This window comes from Vulpes vulpes, chromosome 16 (genome assembly GCF_048418805.1).
Source record: "Vulpes vulpes isolate BD-2025 chromosome 16, VulVul3, whole genome shotgun sequence".
NCBI lineage: Eukaryota > Metazoa > Chordata > Mammalia > Carnivora > Canidae > Vulpes > Vulpes vulpes.
The window spans coordinates 8,968,061-8,983,695 of NC_132795.1; the positions used below are offsets into that span (position 1 = coordinate 8,968,061).

Below are 15,635 nucleotides of genomic sequence, written 5' to 3' on the forward strand. Positions count from 1 at the left end.
CCTAGCCTATTTGTCAAGCATGAGTTGTACTTGCAAGGGTTAATCTTTGCAATTGACTCAAGAACGGCACATATAGGGAGCACTTAGCATCACAGCTTTAAAGACTCTGATTTCATGTGAGTGTTATCAAAATAAAATATAGGCATGCTTAGGATGAAATTAGGATAGCTCTTATGGTCTTTTACGTGAATGGAGAACTTTGGTAGATCTGGGAGCCATTGGAGGCCCTCAGATGGAGGCCCTCAGACACAGGGCTTGGTGAGCAACATGAAATATTTGGGAAGAACAGGGAGTAGACATTGAGTCCAGGCATTCCTGTATTTTTGTATAGAGAAAGGGAAAAGCACAAAAATGAGTTTCCCCAACTGTTAGGGTTTTATTTTTATTTTTTTTCTTGTTTTGTCTTCTGCTAAATGATGAATGTAGAATACTCTATGTCTGATTCCAGGGAGGAGGGAAACTGCAACATGATGACATGCTAGTTTCTACATACACATCCTTTGAACAACTTGAATGTTCAGAGTTTGTCCTGGTTATATTTTAGTTTATTTTTTGCAAAGCATTGGTTTAAAAAAAGCAGACCATATATTTTTGTCCTATTTGTTTTTTTTTTTTTTATTTTTTGTCCTATTTGTTATATTTTTAATATACATGCACATAATCTAACTTTATAATGTTATAAATGTTTCATTAAACTTAAGTAGCTAGCATAATAATAATTTTTTTGTTTGTTTTTCTGACTAATACATGGGAATGAGGACTGCTGTAGTTTCTACACTTTCCTTTCTGGTAATTACTTTCAGACCACCAGGCAAGCCTTTGTTTACGTTGGTAGAGAATTTTTCTTTTAACCATAATAATAATTTATCTTTACTAATAAAAATTCTAAGAGCTAGGCCATGGTTTGACCAGCTTTTAAAGGAGCAAATATTTTCAGCTTCGCAGGCCATATTGTCTCTACAACTATTCATGTCTGCTTGTAGCTCAAAAGCAGCCGTTGACAGTTATGTAAATCAATAAAATTTGACATATCACATCATGCACCTGGCCTGTGGGCCATCGTTTGCCAACCCTTAACCTCGTCAGTGGGAAAAAAGACACAATCTTAAGACCAGGAAAACAATATACTGCCCTGTGAATTTTCTCCATTGAAAATTGCTTCATACAAGTTTTGTCAGATTGTTAGTTTACCTAGGAAGAGTCTTGTCAGTATTAAAATTGCCCATTTGACTCTCTTGAACTTATTAAATACTGTTATTGTCATTAGTTGGCAGATTCTGATACATAGTACATTTAAGAAAAGCTAATTGATTTCTGTATTTTTTTTTAAATCACTATTTAACAAAAATGCACTCTTTTAAATATTTGTTATGAGTTGAATGAAACCCTTCACCCAGGTTGATTTTAGTAGAACCAATACTTGAGAAAACAAAAACAGTAGATTTATCAGGAGATTTATCTTTTTATGAATAGTATTCGTTTTGTTTTCTGCCCTAATATTCTCATTTGCGGTCAACAGTGAATAATCTGTGTGTACTAGAAAACCAAATATTGTGATTCTGCTATCTTAATTTATGTTTTGTGCCCACCCAGTTTAGAAAAAGATTTGAGGTGGCTCTGAATTTAAAATACTAAAAATGGAACAGGGAGCAGGGAAAGAGAGAGAAAGAGTTGCTGTGGCTGAATGGAATGTAGATCTGATGACCAGTCAGGCAGCCCCACCAAATAAGGGGAGGTACCAGGTTTTCTGTCGTAAAAGGTAGATTTTTGTTGTGCTTGTTTTTCCCCAAAGTGACTTGGTAGACTTGCCATTTCCATTGTCCAATCGGATTTTGAGAGTGCATGGTTGCACCATACATGCTTGGTGTGTGGGCTCTGAGGGTAGAGATTCCACCCCCCACCCAGCAGTTACATTGGGCTAGTTCTCTTCAGCTTCTCTTACTGCAGTTATGGCTTTACAGAATGATCTCCGATCTTGGTAATGGTATTAACAAAATTCTTTAATATATTGCTGCACACCTAGCCCATGGCGTCTTTCTTGGCCATAACTTTTCCATAGCTACTATCCAGGTGGAAGTTCCTTACCTTTTCTTGCCCTGACCCTATGTGTTAGTTTCCTGTTGCTGCCATAGCAAGTCACCATAAATGTAGTGACTTAAGACAAATTATTATTATTATTTTTTTTTACAGTTCTATAGGTTAGAAGGCCAGTATGGGTCTCACTGGACTAAAAGCAGTTTGTCAGCTGTGTTACAGCTCTTATGCTCTAAGAGAGAACCTGTTTCCTTGCTTATCTGGGATGTTGCACAGAACTGGATAGTTCCTTGTGGTTGGAGGACTGAGATCCTGTTTTCTGGCTGACCTTCTACTGAGGGCCATTTTCATATTTGTTTTTTTAAAGATTTTATTTTTAAGTAATCTCTACACCCAGCATGGGCCCAAACTCACAACCCCGAGATCAAGAGTTGGATGCTCCATTGACTGTGCCAGCCAGCCAGGCGCTCCCATTCTCATGTTCTTTAGTTGATGGCCCGGTCTTTAAACTTGCAGCAGCAGATGCTTTTAAAGACTCCCATGATTAGACTGGGGCCACCTGGTCAACGCAGGATAATCTCCCCATCGAAGCTCAGTACCCTAAAGTGTAGTAGAAACCGTAGCACATTACAAAATCCCTTTTGTCATATAAGGCATAACATAGTCACAAGTTCTGGGGATTAGGGCACAGACATTTTGGGGGACAGGGTGAGTATTCTAACAACAACCCCTGAGGTAGCTTCCTAAGTTCTCACCCTGCTTTTCTACACACTTCCTGCAATCAGTTCTCTACATGGCAGCCAGAGTAATCTGACCTAAGTTAGAATTTGTCATTCTCTGTTCCCCTACCAGTAACTTCCTGGCCCACTTAAAGTAAAATCCACAGTGCTTCTCATGGTCTACACAGCCTGATGTGATCCTTTCCCTTGAGGCTTCTGCTCAGATGCCACTTCTTCAGAGAGACTTCCTAGCTTACCTGAACTAGCAGCCCTGCTTGTTTTGTTTTTCTTCCTTTTATTTCCTGACATTATGAGTGTAGATCTCTTAGTTTCTTGCCTCTCTTTAGAATGAGAGCAAGAATTCTGTTTGTTCACTGTCATGTCTTCAGGATGTAGAACATTGCCTGGAACATAACAGATGAATTTGATGAATAAATGAGCAAATTTTCTACTCGGTCATGGGCTGAACCCCATTCTCCTGTCACACTGAGATTTAATATTATGACTTACTCAGGTACGTTCATTAATGCTGCCAATACTTTTCATGTGTTCTTTTTTCTGACTCTGAAATTCTTTCCTCTCCATGCTTCTGTCTTCCTTCCTGGCTCTTTGTACCTAACCTTCAGAATCCAGTTTACATCCTACCTTCTTAGTAAATCTTTCTCAGAATTCCCAGAGATAGTTTCTTCTCTATGATGACATTATTTTGTTTGCATTTATATTCATTTAGATTTTTGTTTATTACATTTCTCAGTTAGATATTGTGGTTATCCAGAGTATATTTTTCATTTAAAATTTAATTTTGAAATTTGAGTAATAACTGCATGTTTCAAAAATAAGAATAATAGTATTTATCGTAGAAAACCTCACTCCCATTTCTGCCCCTTGCTACCCTATTACTGACAAGCCCTTTTTGCTAACCACCTTCCTTCCTTGTGTGTCCCTTGTGAATTTCTTTATGTATTTATAAGCAAATGCTTTTATATTGGCACACAGCTTTCTGTATATTTTCATAGTAGTATTGCTTTCCATGAATTTTCATTATTTAACTAGTCCCTTACTGGTGGATGCCTTTTTGTTTCTATTCTTTTGCTTTTATAAACAGTGCTGTAGTAAGCAATCTTTGTTTCATATCTGAGCAGGTGTAGGATAAATTCCTAGAAGTGGACTTCTGGGTTAATGTAAAGCATCTGTTACCTTATTTATCTTGATAACCTCCATACTTGACAATAGAAGGGTCGTATTAAATATCCACACTACCTAAATTCAGGCTGCCTGAATGTAAACAGCTACTGTATCACTGGCAGATATTGTTAGTATTCTCAGTTCTCAAATCCTTTTTTCCCTCAGGATCATGGATTTACAGATGAGCCATCTAGGTTTTGAACATTCAGCACTATTTGAATGCAAACCCTACACAGGATTATTCTTGAATTCCTTACTTATACTTTCATTTTATTACACTGTGGAATTTCAAGCAGAATATTCATTAATATGATGTCTTGGATGTTGTGCATATTCTCATTTAACCAGATCAAAAATTGAGATCCAGTTGGTTCTCTTTATTGCCCATGTTTCTATTTGTATTTGGATGTGAAGGTCACCTATGGTTAAAATGCTACTGAGAACATTATGTTATAAATGTGAAATTTTATGAGAAAGCGTTATACCTAATTAAAAACTAAGATAAATACTCACTATTTATTCTTCTGATGTAATTTTTAAAAATTTAGCTTAGTTTGATACTTATTTAGACAGAAAATTTTGATTTGTTACTTATTATGTTACCTTTGCTGGAAGATTCTTAGTTGCTGGAATAAACGTCCTCAAATTTCTAGCACAGATTCTTAAAATGGTAATGATTACTCGTAATTCATGCCACAGCATTGAACGTATCATGAAATAGAAGAAAGACCTGAGCTTGGCATGTCATGAGATGCATTTGATGCAGACATAATGAATCGTATTTTGAAGACAACTTACAAAGCATGATGTACTTAACGTAACAAAGGTGATGGGAATCTCCTGGGTGGAGAGAACATCCCTTGTGAGGAGTCTCCTTTAGGGTTTGACTTTGTAATTCATTATAGTTTAAGGTGGTCATGTGTGTAAAGTTATGTTACTACATGTCCTTCATAGTAGCTTCCTGAGAAAGTAGCGGAGCAAACTAGCATCTATGATATCTTCAAGATTTTAATTTCTAGAACATCTCTTGGACTCAGTATCCATTTTTCCCTCTGTCACCCACCACTTTTATAATACTGAACCTTCTTAATACCAGAATCATCTGTGAAACTATTGTATTCAGTCAAGTCTGAGAAGCCAGGGAAGTGTTTAATCTATTTTAGAGCTTCATTCTGGATAACTAAAAAAAAAGAATTTAACAATATCTAGTTGCCAAAAGAGGTTTTAGGTAGCTGATTAGTTCATTTATGTGGAAAAGCTTAACCATTTAGGTAAGTTATTATTATAATGTTTGTACCATATTTATCAAATAATATTCTTATATTTTAGAAAAGCTAATATTTATAATAAGGGAAAAGTGTGTGTGTTTGGGAAGTTAATTTATACTGCTGAAACGTGGATATGTGAAGAATCTCTTTGAATGAAAGGTTAGCAATAAGAAAATTCATTGTGTGGTATACATGCTCCCTTTATTTTCAGCCTTTTAGGTATTACTTGAAAATATCAAATGCATTTAAGATTTCATATAAGCCTTGGTAAAAACTTTGCTTAGACTGTTTTTATTTTCTTGCTGTGGTTTTAGAAAATTTCAATCTTTTAAGTTGTGGGGAGTCTAAAAGTGAGTGCTTATTACTCAGAAAATATTGTTAGTAAAGAATGTAATTTAAAGAAATGAGAAGCAGAAATTAATTTATTTCCCAGAAACTCCATATTGGTTCAAGTTTACTCAGTTACTGTGGACTCTAATTTTCATAATTTTATTTATGTGCATGACATTAAATTTACATAAAGAAGAACAATGAAATTATGGCAAACTTTTAAGGACTAGGGAAGGAGGAGAAAGTAGATTTGGTATAAAAAACAAGCACTTTGCAAATTGGGTATGTATTTTGGGGAAGTCTAGGGATGGTTTGTTACCAGAAGACACTTTGATAGTCTAATGAGGTGACGTGAAAGAAAAGTACCACCGTCTAGCAACCTTACAAGAGAGTCTGCTTTTCGTCTTTAGATTGTCACTGTTTCTATGTGACTGTTCCTGTGTGACTCTTCATTCCAGTTATGTTTATATTATTTTATGGGCTGCGTTAGGTGAATATGTCTGTGATTACTATGTAGAATTAGAATGAGGGAGTCTTTCAGAAGGCTTTTTGTAGTGGTGGTTTGGTTTGTTTATTTTAGATACTTTCATGTTGAAGGTTGGAAATGTATGTGGTTCTGGCAGTTCATCTGCCTTCAGTATTCATGGGATTGTTTTAAAAAATTCAAATTTGTATCTCGACAGATGTTCAGATGTTCCTGGTTTTATTTGGAACTGACTTGAATATAGAGCAAATGTTGCTAAATAAATGTTAACTTGTACTAGAGGTATAGAGTTTGCACCCTTAAGTAACTATGGGAATTTTTTTTTTTTTTAAATTGGAACTGGGACAGTTGATTTGATTGGGTCATTTTGTTATTTCAGGAGCATAAAGATGTGTGTTGCAGTATTTTTTTTTTTAAGAAAGCTAAGTAAGGTACCACCTTAAGATTTGCTGTGTTTGAGAGGTGCCTCAAAACAAGCAAATAAATGGAAGTATTGGGAAACTTAGTGACTCCTACATAATCAAACCAATAGGGGAAAAACTCCTTTCAGAATATTGGGATTGGGCGTGGGAGAGGAGAGGTTTCCTTCTCCCTAAAGAAGCTCTTCACAAAACCAGTTGAACACAACTTTTTCATAGGTACTTTTGCCATATGTAACTTTTATTTATTCAGCCTTTTTCAGAGTGAGCTCTGTCAGTAATTATTTGGAGAAAATAAGCCTTGCTTTTGCCTAAAAAAAAAAAAAAAAATCTTAGAGCAAATAAGGTAAATATAGAGTAAATTAATGTATTAAGGGATAAGTGGATAACTGTCAAAAATAAAGCAATTTTTGGTAAGTTTTCTTTTGTTTTAGATTTTTATTTATTTGAAAGAGAGAGAGAGAGAGAGAGGTAGAGCATGAACTGGGGGAGAGACAGAGAGGGAGAGGCCAACTCTCCACTGAGCAGAGAGCCCAGAGGACCCTGGGATCATGACTCTAGCCCAAGGCAGACACTCAACAGTCCGAGTCACCCAGGCACCCCAATTTTTTGGCAGTTTTAACTTAGCAGCCTTCTTAGCATTAATTTTGCCTTTAATGGTACTTGGAATTCATTTTAATGCATGCTTGAAAAGGATGTTTTTCACAAATGAAGCGATGACTTTAAATACTTCATTATCACCAGTTGATTTTGGGCTAGTGCCCTTTATTTGGTATTTTGAAATGACTTTTGATAAGGGTTGCTAATCTCAGGCATTTTGTGCTTGATATTCAGGGATGGACAATATAACTTCATGACTTGGTACCTCACCACAGTTCATCTATACATTACTTATTTATTATTCATGAGCAGTAGGCTTTAAAGAAAAGATGTAAATTTGATTCTATCTTTGAGGAGACAGAATTAAAAAAAAAGAAAGAAAACGAAAACCTAATTATCTTCTTTTCTTGATGATTTTTAATTTCTTTTTATTTTTTCATTGTTCTACTAGGGTGACGTACCTTCTGTTGAGTACCTCTTACAAAATGGAAGCGACCCAAATGTTAAAGACCATGCTGGATGGACACCATTGGTAGTTATCTATTTGTTTTTTATTCTCATTTTGTTTATGTTTTATACTTACTATACTTTTATGTTATATAGTCATCTATATTATTCTCTGCAATATACACTCTCCTTTTAACCTGAAGAACTTGTATTTTCACCAAGTAAGGGAAAATGATTTTTTTCATCTGACTTTCCAATTGTGACAGGCAAGAAATTGGCTACCTTTTCACTGACTACCTTTAGATTTAGGAATCTAGTTATTGCTATCTACTATGTTGCTGAATATAGCCACTGTGTGCAGGTACCTACTACAATGTACATCAGGCTCCCTTTTGCCACATTGCATGTCATTAGAACCAGATTTCTTGGAACATGCAGAGGAACAGGGTATAGGATTCTATCACAAGGCAGTGCTTCTTACTGAGGGTCTATTATAGCCTCATTTAAACCCTACCTAATTGCAAATGTGTAGAAGTAGTAGAAGATCTTGGCAGACATTACACAATTTAATAGTTTTATTTTTAATTTTTTTTTTTATTTATGATAGTCACAGAGAGAGAGAGAGAGAGGCAGAGACATAGGCAGAGGGAGAAGCAGGCTCCATGCACCGGGAGCCCGACGTGGGATTCGATCCCGGGTCTCCAGGATCGCGCCCTAGGCCAAAGGCAGGCGCCAAACCGCTGCGCCACCCAGGGATCCCGACATTACACAATTTAAAAAATCTTTATTATTATTACTAAAAATGCAATGTGAAGTATAGCCTGGAAAAGGAATGGCACAAATACATGGTAACAAGCGCTGTATGGACTGCCTGATAGCCGTAGAGGTATCAACAAAGAAAGTGGAAGCCCTTATCCTGTGAGCTGGAAAGTTATCACAGAAATTAGGAGATTCTCATTAGGCCAGGTATAAAAAAGGTTTAAAGTGATATATAATTCTCACCAAGTTTTTAAGCTGGGAAGGGTTAGCCTGGATTGGAGTCACTTTGTTGTTTTGACTCCGCAGGCTAGCTAACCTTTTCAAAGAAAGGTCAGAAAGGTCAAAAAAAATTTTTTTTAAAGCCAGTAAGGCAAATTGTAGTAAAGTTTGGTGAGTGATTTATTAGAGGACCTGATGTCTAATTTGGCTTCCTTTCTCCTAGAAATAGACCCACAGACATTTAGTGTGATATTGCTTATAAATTGAATAGATGTACTCAAAAAACAGTGTATGCCACAGAGATTTATTGGAGTTAAACATAGTGGCATTGTTAACAGTTCATTCCACATAAGGAAAGATTTGCATCTTTGAACATTGCATTGTTAAATCATTCATTCTTTTTGAGCACTTACCTCTATATTTGTTACCATCAACACCAGCTGTACAGCAACTTGTAACTTCACCAAAAAAAGAGGTTTGTCTTTTAAATACTCTCTCGGGGATATTCATTTTGTGGGGTGATTGTGTATATGTGGGTGCACCACTTAAGTATATGTGCACTAAGAACCTGATTTAGTGAATTCTCTTCAGCCGTGGGGAAATTCACTTTTTATGCATGATCTAGTTGTTAAATACTCTGAATTTTTGTTGTTTGTGATTTTTTTTTTTTTTTACGGTGGAACAGTTGAGGAGCTGGAGTTGGTTTATACCATATGTAGAGTTGGTCAACTACATTTTTCTTAAAAAAAGAGTAGTTGATCAAAGGCTCAGGTAAATAACTTCTTTTTCCATGAATTGCATAGATCTTGATCATCATGTTAATAATCGTGAATTATTAACAGGGCTTTACTCTGGGTCAGCACTTAAGGTCTATGTGAGTAGGTTAAGAACCAATTTACTGACTAAAGTTCACATTTATTTTCCTAAGGTGCAATTTCACTACAATATGATGCACTGTGTTGTTATGCATCATCACTTTTCTCCCTTCTTCTCTTATCACTTAGCACGAAGCCTGCAATCACGGGCACCTGAAGGTAGTGGAGTTGTTGCTGCAGCACCAGGCGTTGGTGAACACTCCTGGCTATCAGAACGACTCCCCGCTTCACGATGCTGCCAGGAATGGGCACTTGGAGATAGTCAAGCTCTTACTCGCCTCTGGAGCCTCCAGGGATGCCGTGTGAGTAGTTCAACACTGTTGTTTTACTTGTATTCCTGAGTCCAGACTGATGGAGCACACACTATGAGACCCCAGCTGATGGCTCCCTTGTCTTTCACAACCGAGGTTAGACGTGACCATTATATTCTGTATTTAATATCAACATTCGTGCCCTCTTCCTTTTGTGACGCTTACATATTTGAGGGAGGTTTGCTCCTTTAATTCAGAAGCGATTGCCAAATTAATTTCAGAAGCTTTGACTTTCCTGGTTAAGTTCACATAGTTACCTTCTTTAGGTTGGGTCATACTTATTAATTAGAAAGGAATTAGAAACGTAGAAATAGCAATTTTGGATGCTTCCCGGTCCTTCAGGATTTGTTTTGAAAATTCTATTATGTTACACTTTTTCTGCATATTTAGTTAAAATAGATAAGAATTTAGATGTTGGGCAAGTGCTGTTGAGTTATTTCTTAGACTTTTCACATCATTCAAATGAAGCTCTCGGTAAATTGTTTTGCAGTGTCAGGGCACAGAGATGCATTAGTGAATGCTGGCGGCTGCATTTTCAAATTGCTATTGTCAAGAGTGTCACAAGCAATTGCCATATGTGGATTTTATATCTTTAATCTATAACTTGGTTCGTGTCCCCCTATATATTATTTTACTCTTTTCAGTTAATGAGGGAGTTGAAATGGAAATAGAAGAACTGCCTCTTCCTATCCCCATTGCTTGTATAGGTTTAGAAAGAGCACACAAAAGTCATGCTTACTTTGGCTACAGAGGCAAACAAGAATTACAAAATGCAGAGCTTCTAAGTTGTCATTTTTTATAGCATAATTAAAAAAAAATTAATAATGCAAGAGTGTACCATACCTTGAGGTTTTAGTTTCAGTAAGTGTGTCTAATATCCTTTATTTTTTGTCACATGTGATGAGATAGTTAAGGCAAGCTCAAGGGATACCTATTTTTATGTACTTTTATTTTTCTGGTGTGCATGTGCACACGCGTGTGCGTGCACACACACAAATACGTGGTCCTAACAGATATGACCCTCCTGTGGGTATAGCCAGCCATTTGATAAAGCAAATGGTTGCTTGGGTCAGGTGAAACTGAATAGTTTCCATCCTTGGGTTCTTAAATCAGCCATGACTACTTTAATGAATGGAGCACTGGTCAGGGCGTTAGGGAATTCAGCTTTTATTTGCGACTCCATTATTGACTTTATAGCCTCAGGCAGGTTAATTTCTGTGCCTTGGTGTCCTCACCTATAAAACATGGGTGATGCCTGCTGCTTTTCTATTTCTTCAGAGTATAGTGAGGATTAATGAGCCAAAACACAGGGCCTGTCTGGTGGTTTGTACACCATGATTCTTCACTACACGGTGAAGCTTATTAATATACAAGGTGTGGGCATGAGACAGTGAGCTGAGTCTGCCTTCACAGGTGCCTCTCAGATAAATGTGTTGTTTTTAAATAGGCTTACCTAGTGAAGTGGCAGATGTAGGTATATCTGTAGCCCAGCACTATCCGATAGATCTTTCTGCAATGATGGAAGTGCTCTATGTCTGTGCCGGGCACGCAGTAGCCAGTAGTCATCTGCTGCTGTTGAAGACTTGAAATGTGGCTGTTGCCACCGAGAAACTAAATTTTTTTTAAAAAAAGATTTATTTATTTATTTATGATAGACAGAGAGAGAGAGAGAGAGAGGCAGAGACACAGGAGGAGGGAGAAGCAGGCTCCATGCATGGGGAGCCCGACGTGGGATTCGATCCCGGGTCTCCAGGATCGCGCCCTGGGCCAAAGGCAGGCGCCAAACCGCTGAGCCACCCAGGGATCCCCCCCCCTTTTTTAAAGATTTATTTCGAGAAACTAAATTTGAAAATGTATTTTAATTAATTTAAATAGCCACGTGGGCCAAGTAGCTACTGGATTGGACAACTGGTTGATACAATTAGGACAGAGGCAAGATTTATTTGGTGAGAGAGGTGAGGATAACGTTGAGTAGAGGACGGTAAGTCAGCTATGGTGCAAATACAGTGGTAGATTCATCTAGGGTATAAGTGTGGGGTAGCTAATTCTAAATATTGTTACTTCTTTTTTTCCAGACTGGTGGTCATCATACTTTAGTATTTGCTATGTTTTTTGCTTTTCTATTTTATTTTATTTTAGTTTTAGTTTTTAAATTTTTTATATTTTATTTAAATTCAATTTGCCAACGTATAGAATACCAGCCAGTGCTCATCTCGGGATGTTTTCATAGTAGTTCTTGTTCACCTGATTGGATTTATCAGTTTCCTAACTGGTCTCCTCCTTTTCAGATTACTTTTCTTCGTTCATTCCTCACACTGTAGCCCGAGAACTTTTAAATAAAAGTAGAAGTCTGGCCAAATCACTTTACTTGCTTAAAACCCTTCACTGGTACCTCTTCATGTTTTTAAAATAAACTTCAAGGTATGGTTCATAAGGCCCTGGATTGTGTGGCACCACTTACGTCTCCAGCCTCCTCTTGCTAATAATCTTCCTCCTGTTCCCTTTGCCTTCAGCTTTTTTTTTTTTTTTTTTTTCTCTTCTGCATTTTTTATACCAGCCTTTCTAAATCATGCCTGTTCTGGTCCTGCCAAGTGCCTAACATAGTCTATACCCACATTTATTTGTAGTAGAAATGAGTAAGTATTTGAATGCATGAGAAGATGATATATTTTTTCCTCTCTTTTGAAAAAGAGATCTGATGACAATAGCAATTGCCTCTCTGCTCCCAGATTGACTTTAAGTGTGGTGTGAAAAGTCTAAAACCTAGTTTCTATAAGCTGCCCCTTTTCTGGGGTCGTGGAACTGGTTCCTGGTAGATGTTAGTGGACATGATGTGTGCTCCCTGGGGGAATTCTTAGTCTCTTCTCCATTGGTGGGCATCCATAGTATGTTACCTTTTGTAGGTTCGTGGCTTCCCAATAGGAATCTATTGCCTTCACATTTTTAAGATCTGTTTTTTTTCTGCCAGTGTTCTGTGTATTGTCTTTTTGAGTTATGTACTGACAGGTGACCATAGATGAGAATTAATTCCTTGACTTTCTCCATTTAGAGCATGGGGAGGGGGACCATGGGGACTAGATGGAGTTTTTACTACCTTTTTTTTTTTTTTTTTTTTTTTTTGCCTAAAGCTCTTGTTCCTTAAACCATTAATATCTCTGGCTCTGAGTTGGCAGGCGTATTACTTTTATTTTCTCTGCTTATATTTTTATATATATTTATTATGTCTCTTTTGCTCTTAATGGAACTCTTCTCTCGATAACCGGGACTAGACTTTTCTATTCCTGGAAGAAGGAAGAGGGTTGGAACCAGTGTCCTTCCCTTTTTATGCCTTGGTACTTTGACTAAGCGAAGCTGTAGGTAGGTAGGGTCTATCTGCTTTTTCTGAGTTTCTGAATGGCAATCTTCAGCTCTATAACAGACATTTTGGCAGTCTTCTTCATTCTTTTGAGATTGAAGTTTTCTTACTCGAATGCCTTCATTTCCTGGGTCTTCAGTAACATCCTGTTAGGTTTTCTCATATTCTTGCCACTGCTACTTTACTTCCTCATCCTCCAATCATTTTATCTGCTTGCTGTGTTTTAGTGGAGTGAATAGACAGGCCAGTGATTACAGAGCTGTGTGACACATGCCTTCATGGGTCACTTCACAAGATTCTGTGAAAATCTAGATTAGGGGCTGTAATTTTATGACTAGAGGAACTCATAAAAGCCTTTCTAGAGGAAGGAGCACTTCCATTGACTTTTAAAGAAGAGGAGTAGGAGGATGGGCTTTTTAGAAGGGGCTGATGGGTACTAAGGGACATTGCCTTCAAGACGTCGTCTTATCAATTCAGTTCTAGGAGCTTTGGTTAGTGATGTCAGCTAGTATGAAGGGGAGGAGGATGACCGCATAAGAGGCTGGAGAAGTTGATAGAGGCAGAACGAGACCTTGTGTGCCAGAGGGTTCAAATTTTACATTGAAAACTTCTTTCTGCACACGGCTGGGAGCTCAGTGGAGAACTCTGTCCAATAACCCAGGGAGGTGAGTCTGAGCTAAAGTAGTGACCGGGACAGTGGTGGCAGGGGCAGGGGAAGGACCGATGGATTTCTCTCTCTTTATCAGCTTCTTAGGTCACTCAAAGTCTAATACACTGTGTTAAGAAGTAATCTTACTAGAGTTGACGTTGAAATTGACTAAGGGTATGGATTATAATGGATTTAATAAGCTTGATTTTTCATTCAGGAACATAGCATGTTTCTCCATTTATTTAAGCCTTCTGCTACATATCTTAGTAAAGTTTTTCATCTGTTACACATATGTGATCTTACATATGTATGTTTATGTGTGCACTTGATATTTATTGAGGTTCCCTAGATATTTGATTCTTTTTTTATTCTGGTGAACTGGATGTTCTGTTAATAAATACAACTTTTTACTTTGATATATAGGAAACTGTTCATTTTAGTACATTTCTCTTATATCTAGCCAATACCTAATTCTAAGGATCTGGTTATCATTTATTAACTTTAACTTCTTACCGCATTTATCTGATTTTCTAGGACAGTATTGTAAAATAATATGATAGTTGGCATCCTTATTTTATTGTCATTTAAAAAAAATAATTTACTGTAGGTTTAGAGCCAGTGTTAAAATCAATATGAAAAATAAACATCTTGTTATTTTACTATTTTTACTATTTATTAAATGAATCTTAGTTTGTACTGAGATGATCTTAAACCTTTTGCCTGTTGTGTCATTAATACATTTAAAAATACTAAACCATATTATATTCTTGTGATAAACTTGATTTAATGTAGTGTGCTATTTTTTAAACAAATGCTTTACATCGGTTTGCTAGGATTTTATTTAGTAGTTTTGCATTTCCCAGGTGATTGATGGTGATTATCTTTTCATGTGTCTGTTGGATATCTGTATATCTTCGTTGGAGAAATGTCTGTTCGTGTCTTCTGCCCATATTTAATGGGATTATTTGGATTTTTTTGGTGTTGAATTGTATAAGTTCTTTATATATTTTGGATACTAACCCTGCATCAGCTATGTTATTTGCAAATTATCTTCTCCCATTCAGTAGAATGTATTTTAGTTTTGTGGATTGTTTCCTTTGCTATGTAGAAGATTTTTATTTTTATGTAGTCCCAGTAGTTTATTTTTGCTTTTGTTTCCCTTGCCTCAGGAGACATATTTAGAAATACGTTGCTCTGGCCAATGTCAGAGACATTATTGCCTGTGGTTTCTTAAGGAATTTTTATGGCTTCAGGTCTCACATTTACATCGTTAATCTATTTTAAGTTCAGTTTTGTATATGGTGAAAGAAAGTGGTCCAGTTTCATCTTCTGCATGTGGCTGTCCTCTTTTCCCAACACCATTTGTTGAAGAGACTTTTTCTCATTGCATATTCTTTCCTGCTTTGTTAATATTTTAAGATTGACCATATAATTGTGGATTTATTTATTTATTTTACATATTTTATTCCATTGATCTATGACACATAGATTTTGTGCCAGTACCATACTCTTGATCACTACAGCTTTGTCCTATAACTTGAAGTCTGGAATTGTGATGCCTCCAGCTTAGTTTTTTCTTTTCAAGGTTGCTTTGGCTATTTGGGTCTTTTATGGTTCCATACAGATTTTAGGATGGTTTGTTTTAGTTCTGTGAAAAATACTGTTGGTATTTTGATAGGGATTGCATTAAATCTACAGATTACTTTGGGTAGCTAGTATAGACATTTTAATTTAAGAATATTTATTCTTTCAATCTGTGAGCATGGAATGTCTTTCTATGCATTTGTGTCATCAATTTTTTTTATCAACATTTAGAGTTTTCAGAGTACATGTCTTTCACCTCTTTGGTTAGGTTTATTCCTAGGTATCTTACTATTTTGGATGCAATTATAAATGGGATTCTTTTCTTAATTTCCCTTTCTGCTGCTTCATTATTAGTGTATAGAAATGTAGCAGATTTCTGCACATTGCTTTTGTATCC

The 15,635-nt window shown here is 36.6% G+C and overlaps 1 protein-coding gene across 2 annotated transcripts in view; it reads left to right on the top strand.

The window, feature by feature from the left end:
- The window catches only part of BARD1 (BRCA1 associated RING domain 1), a 76,899-nt gene that overhangs the window by 30,664 nt on the left and 30,600 nt on the right, over positions 1-15,635 (top strand). For both annotated transcript variants that reach the window (XM_072742951.1, XM_072742952.1), the window contains 2 exons: positions 7,491-7,571; positions 9,469-9,641. In XM_072742951.1, coding sequence (XP_072599052.1) covers positions 7,491-7,571; positions 9,469-9,641 — 254 coding nt within the window. The remainder of the gene's footprint in view (positions 1-7,490; positions 7,572-9,468; positions 9,642-15,635) is intronic.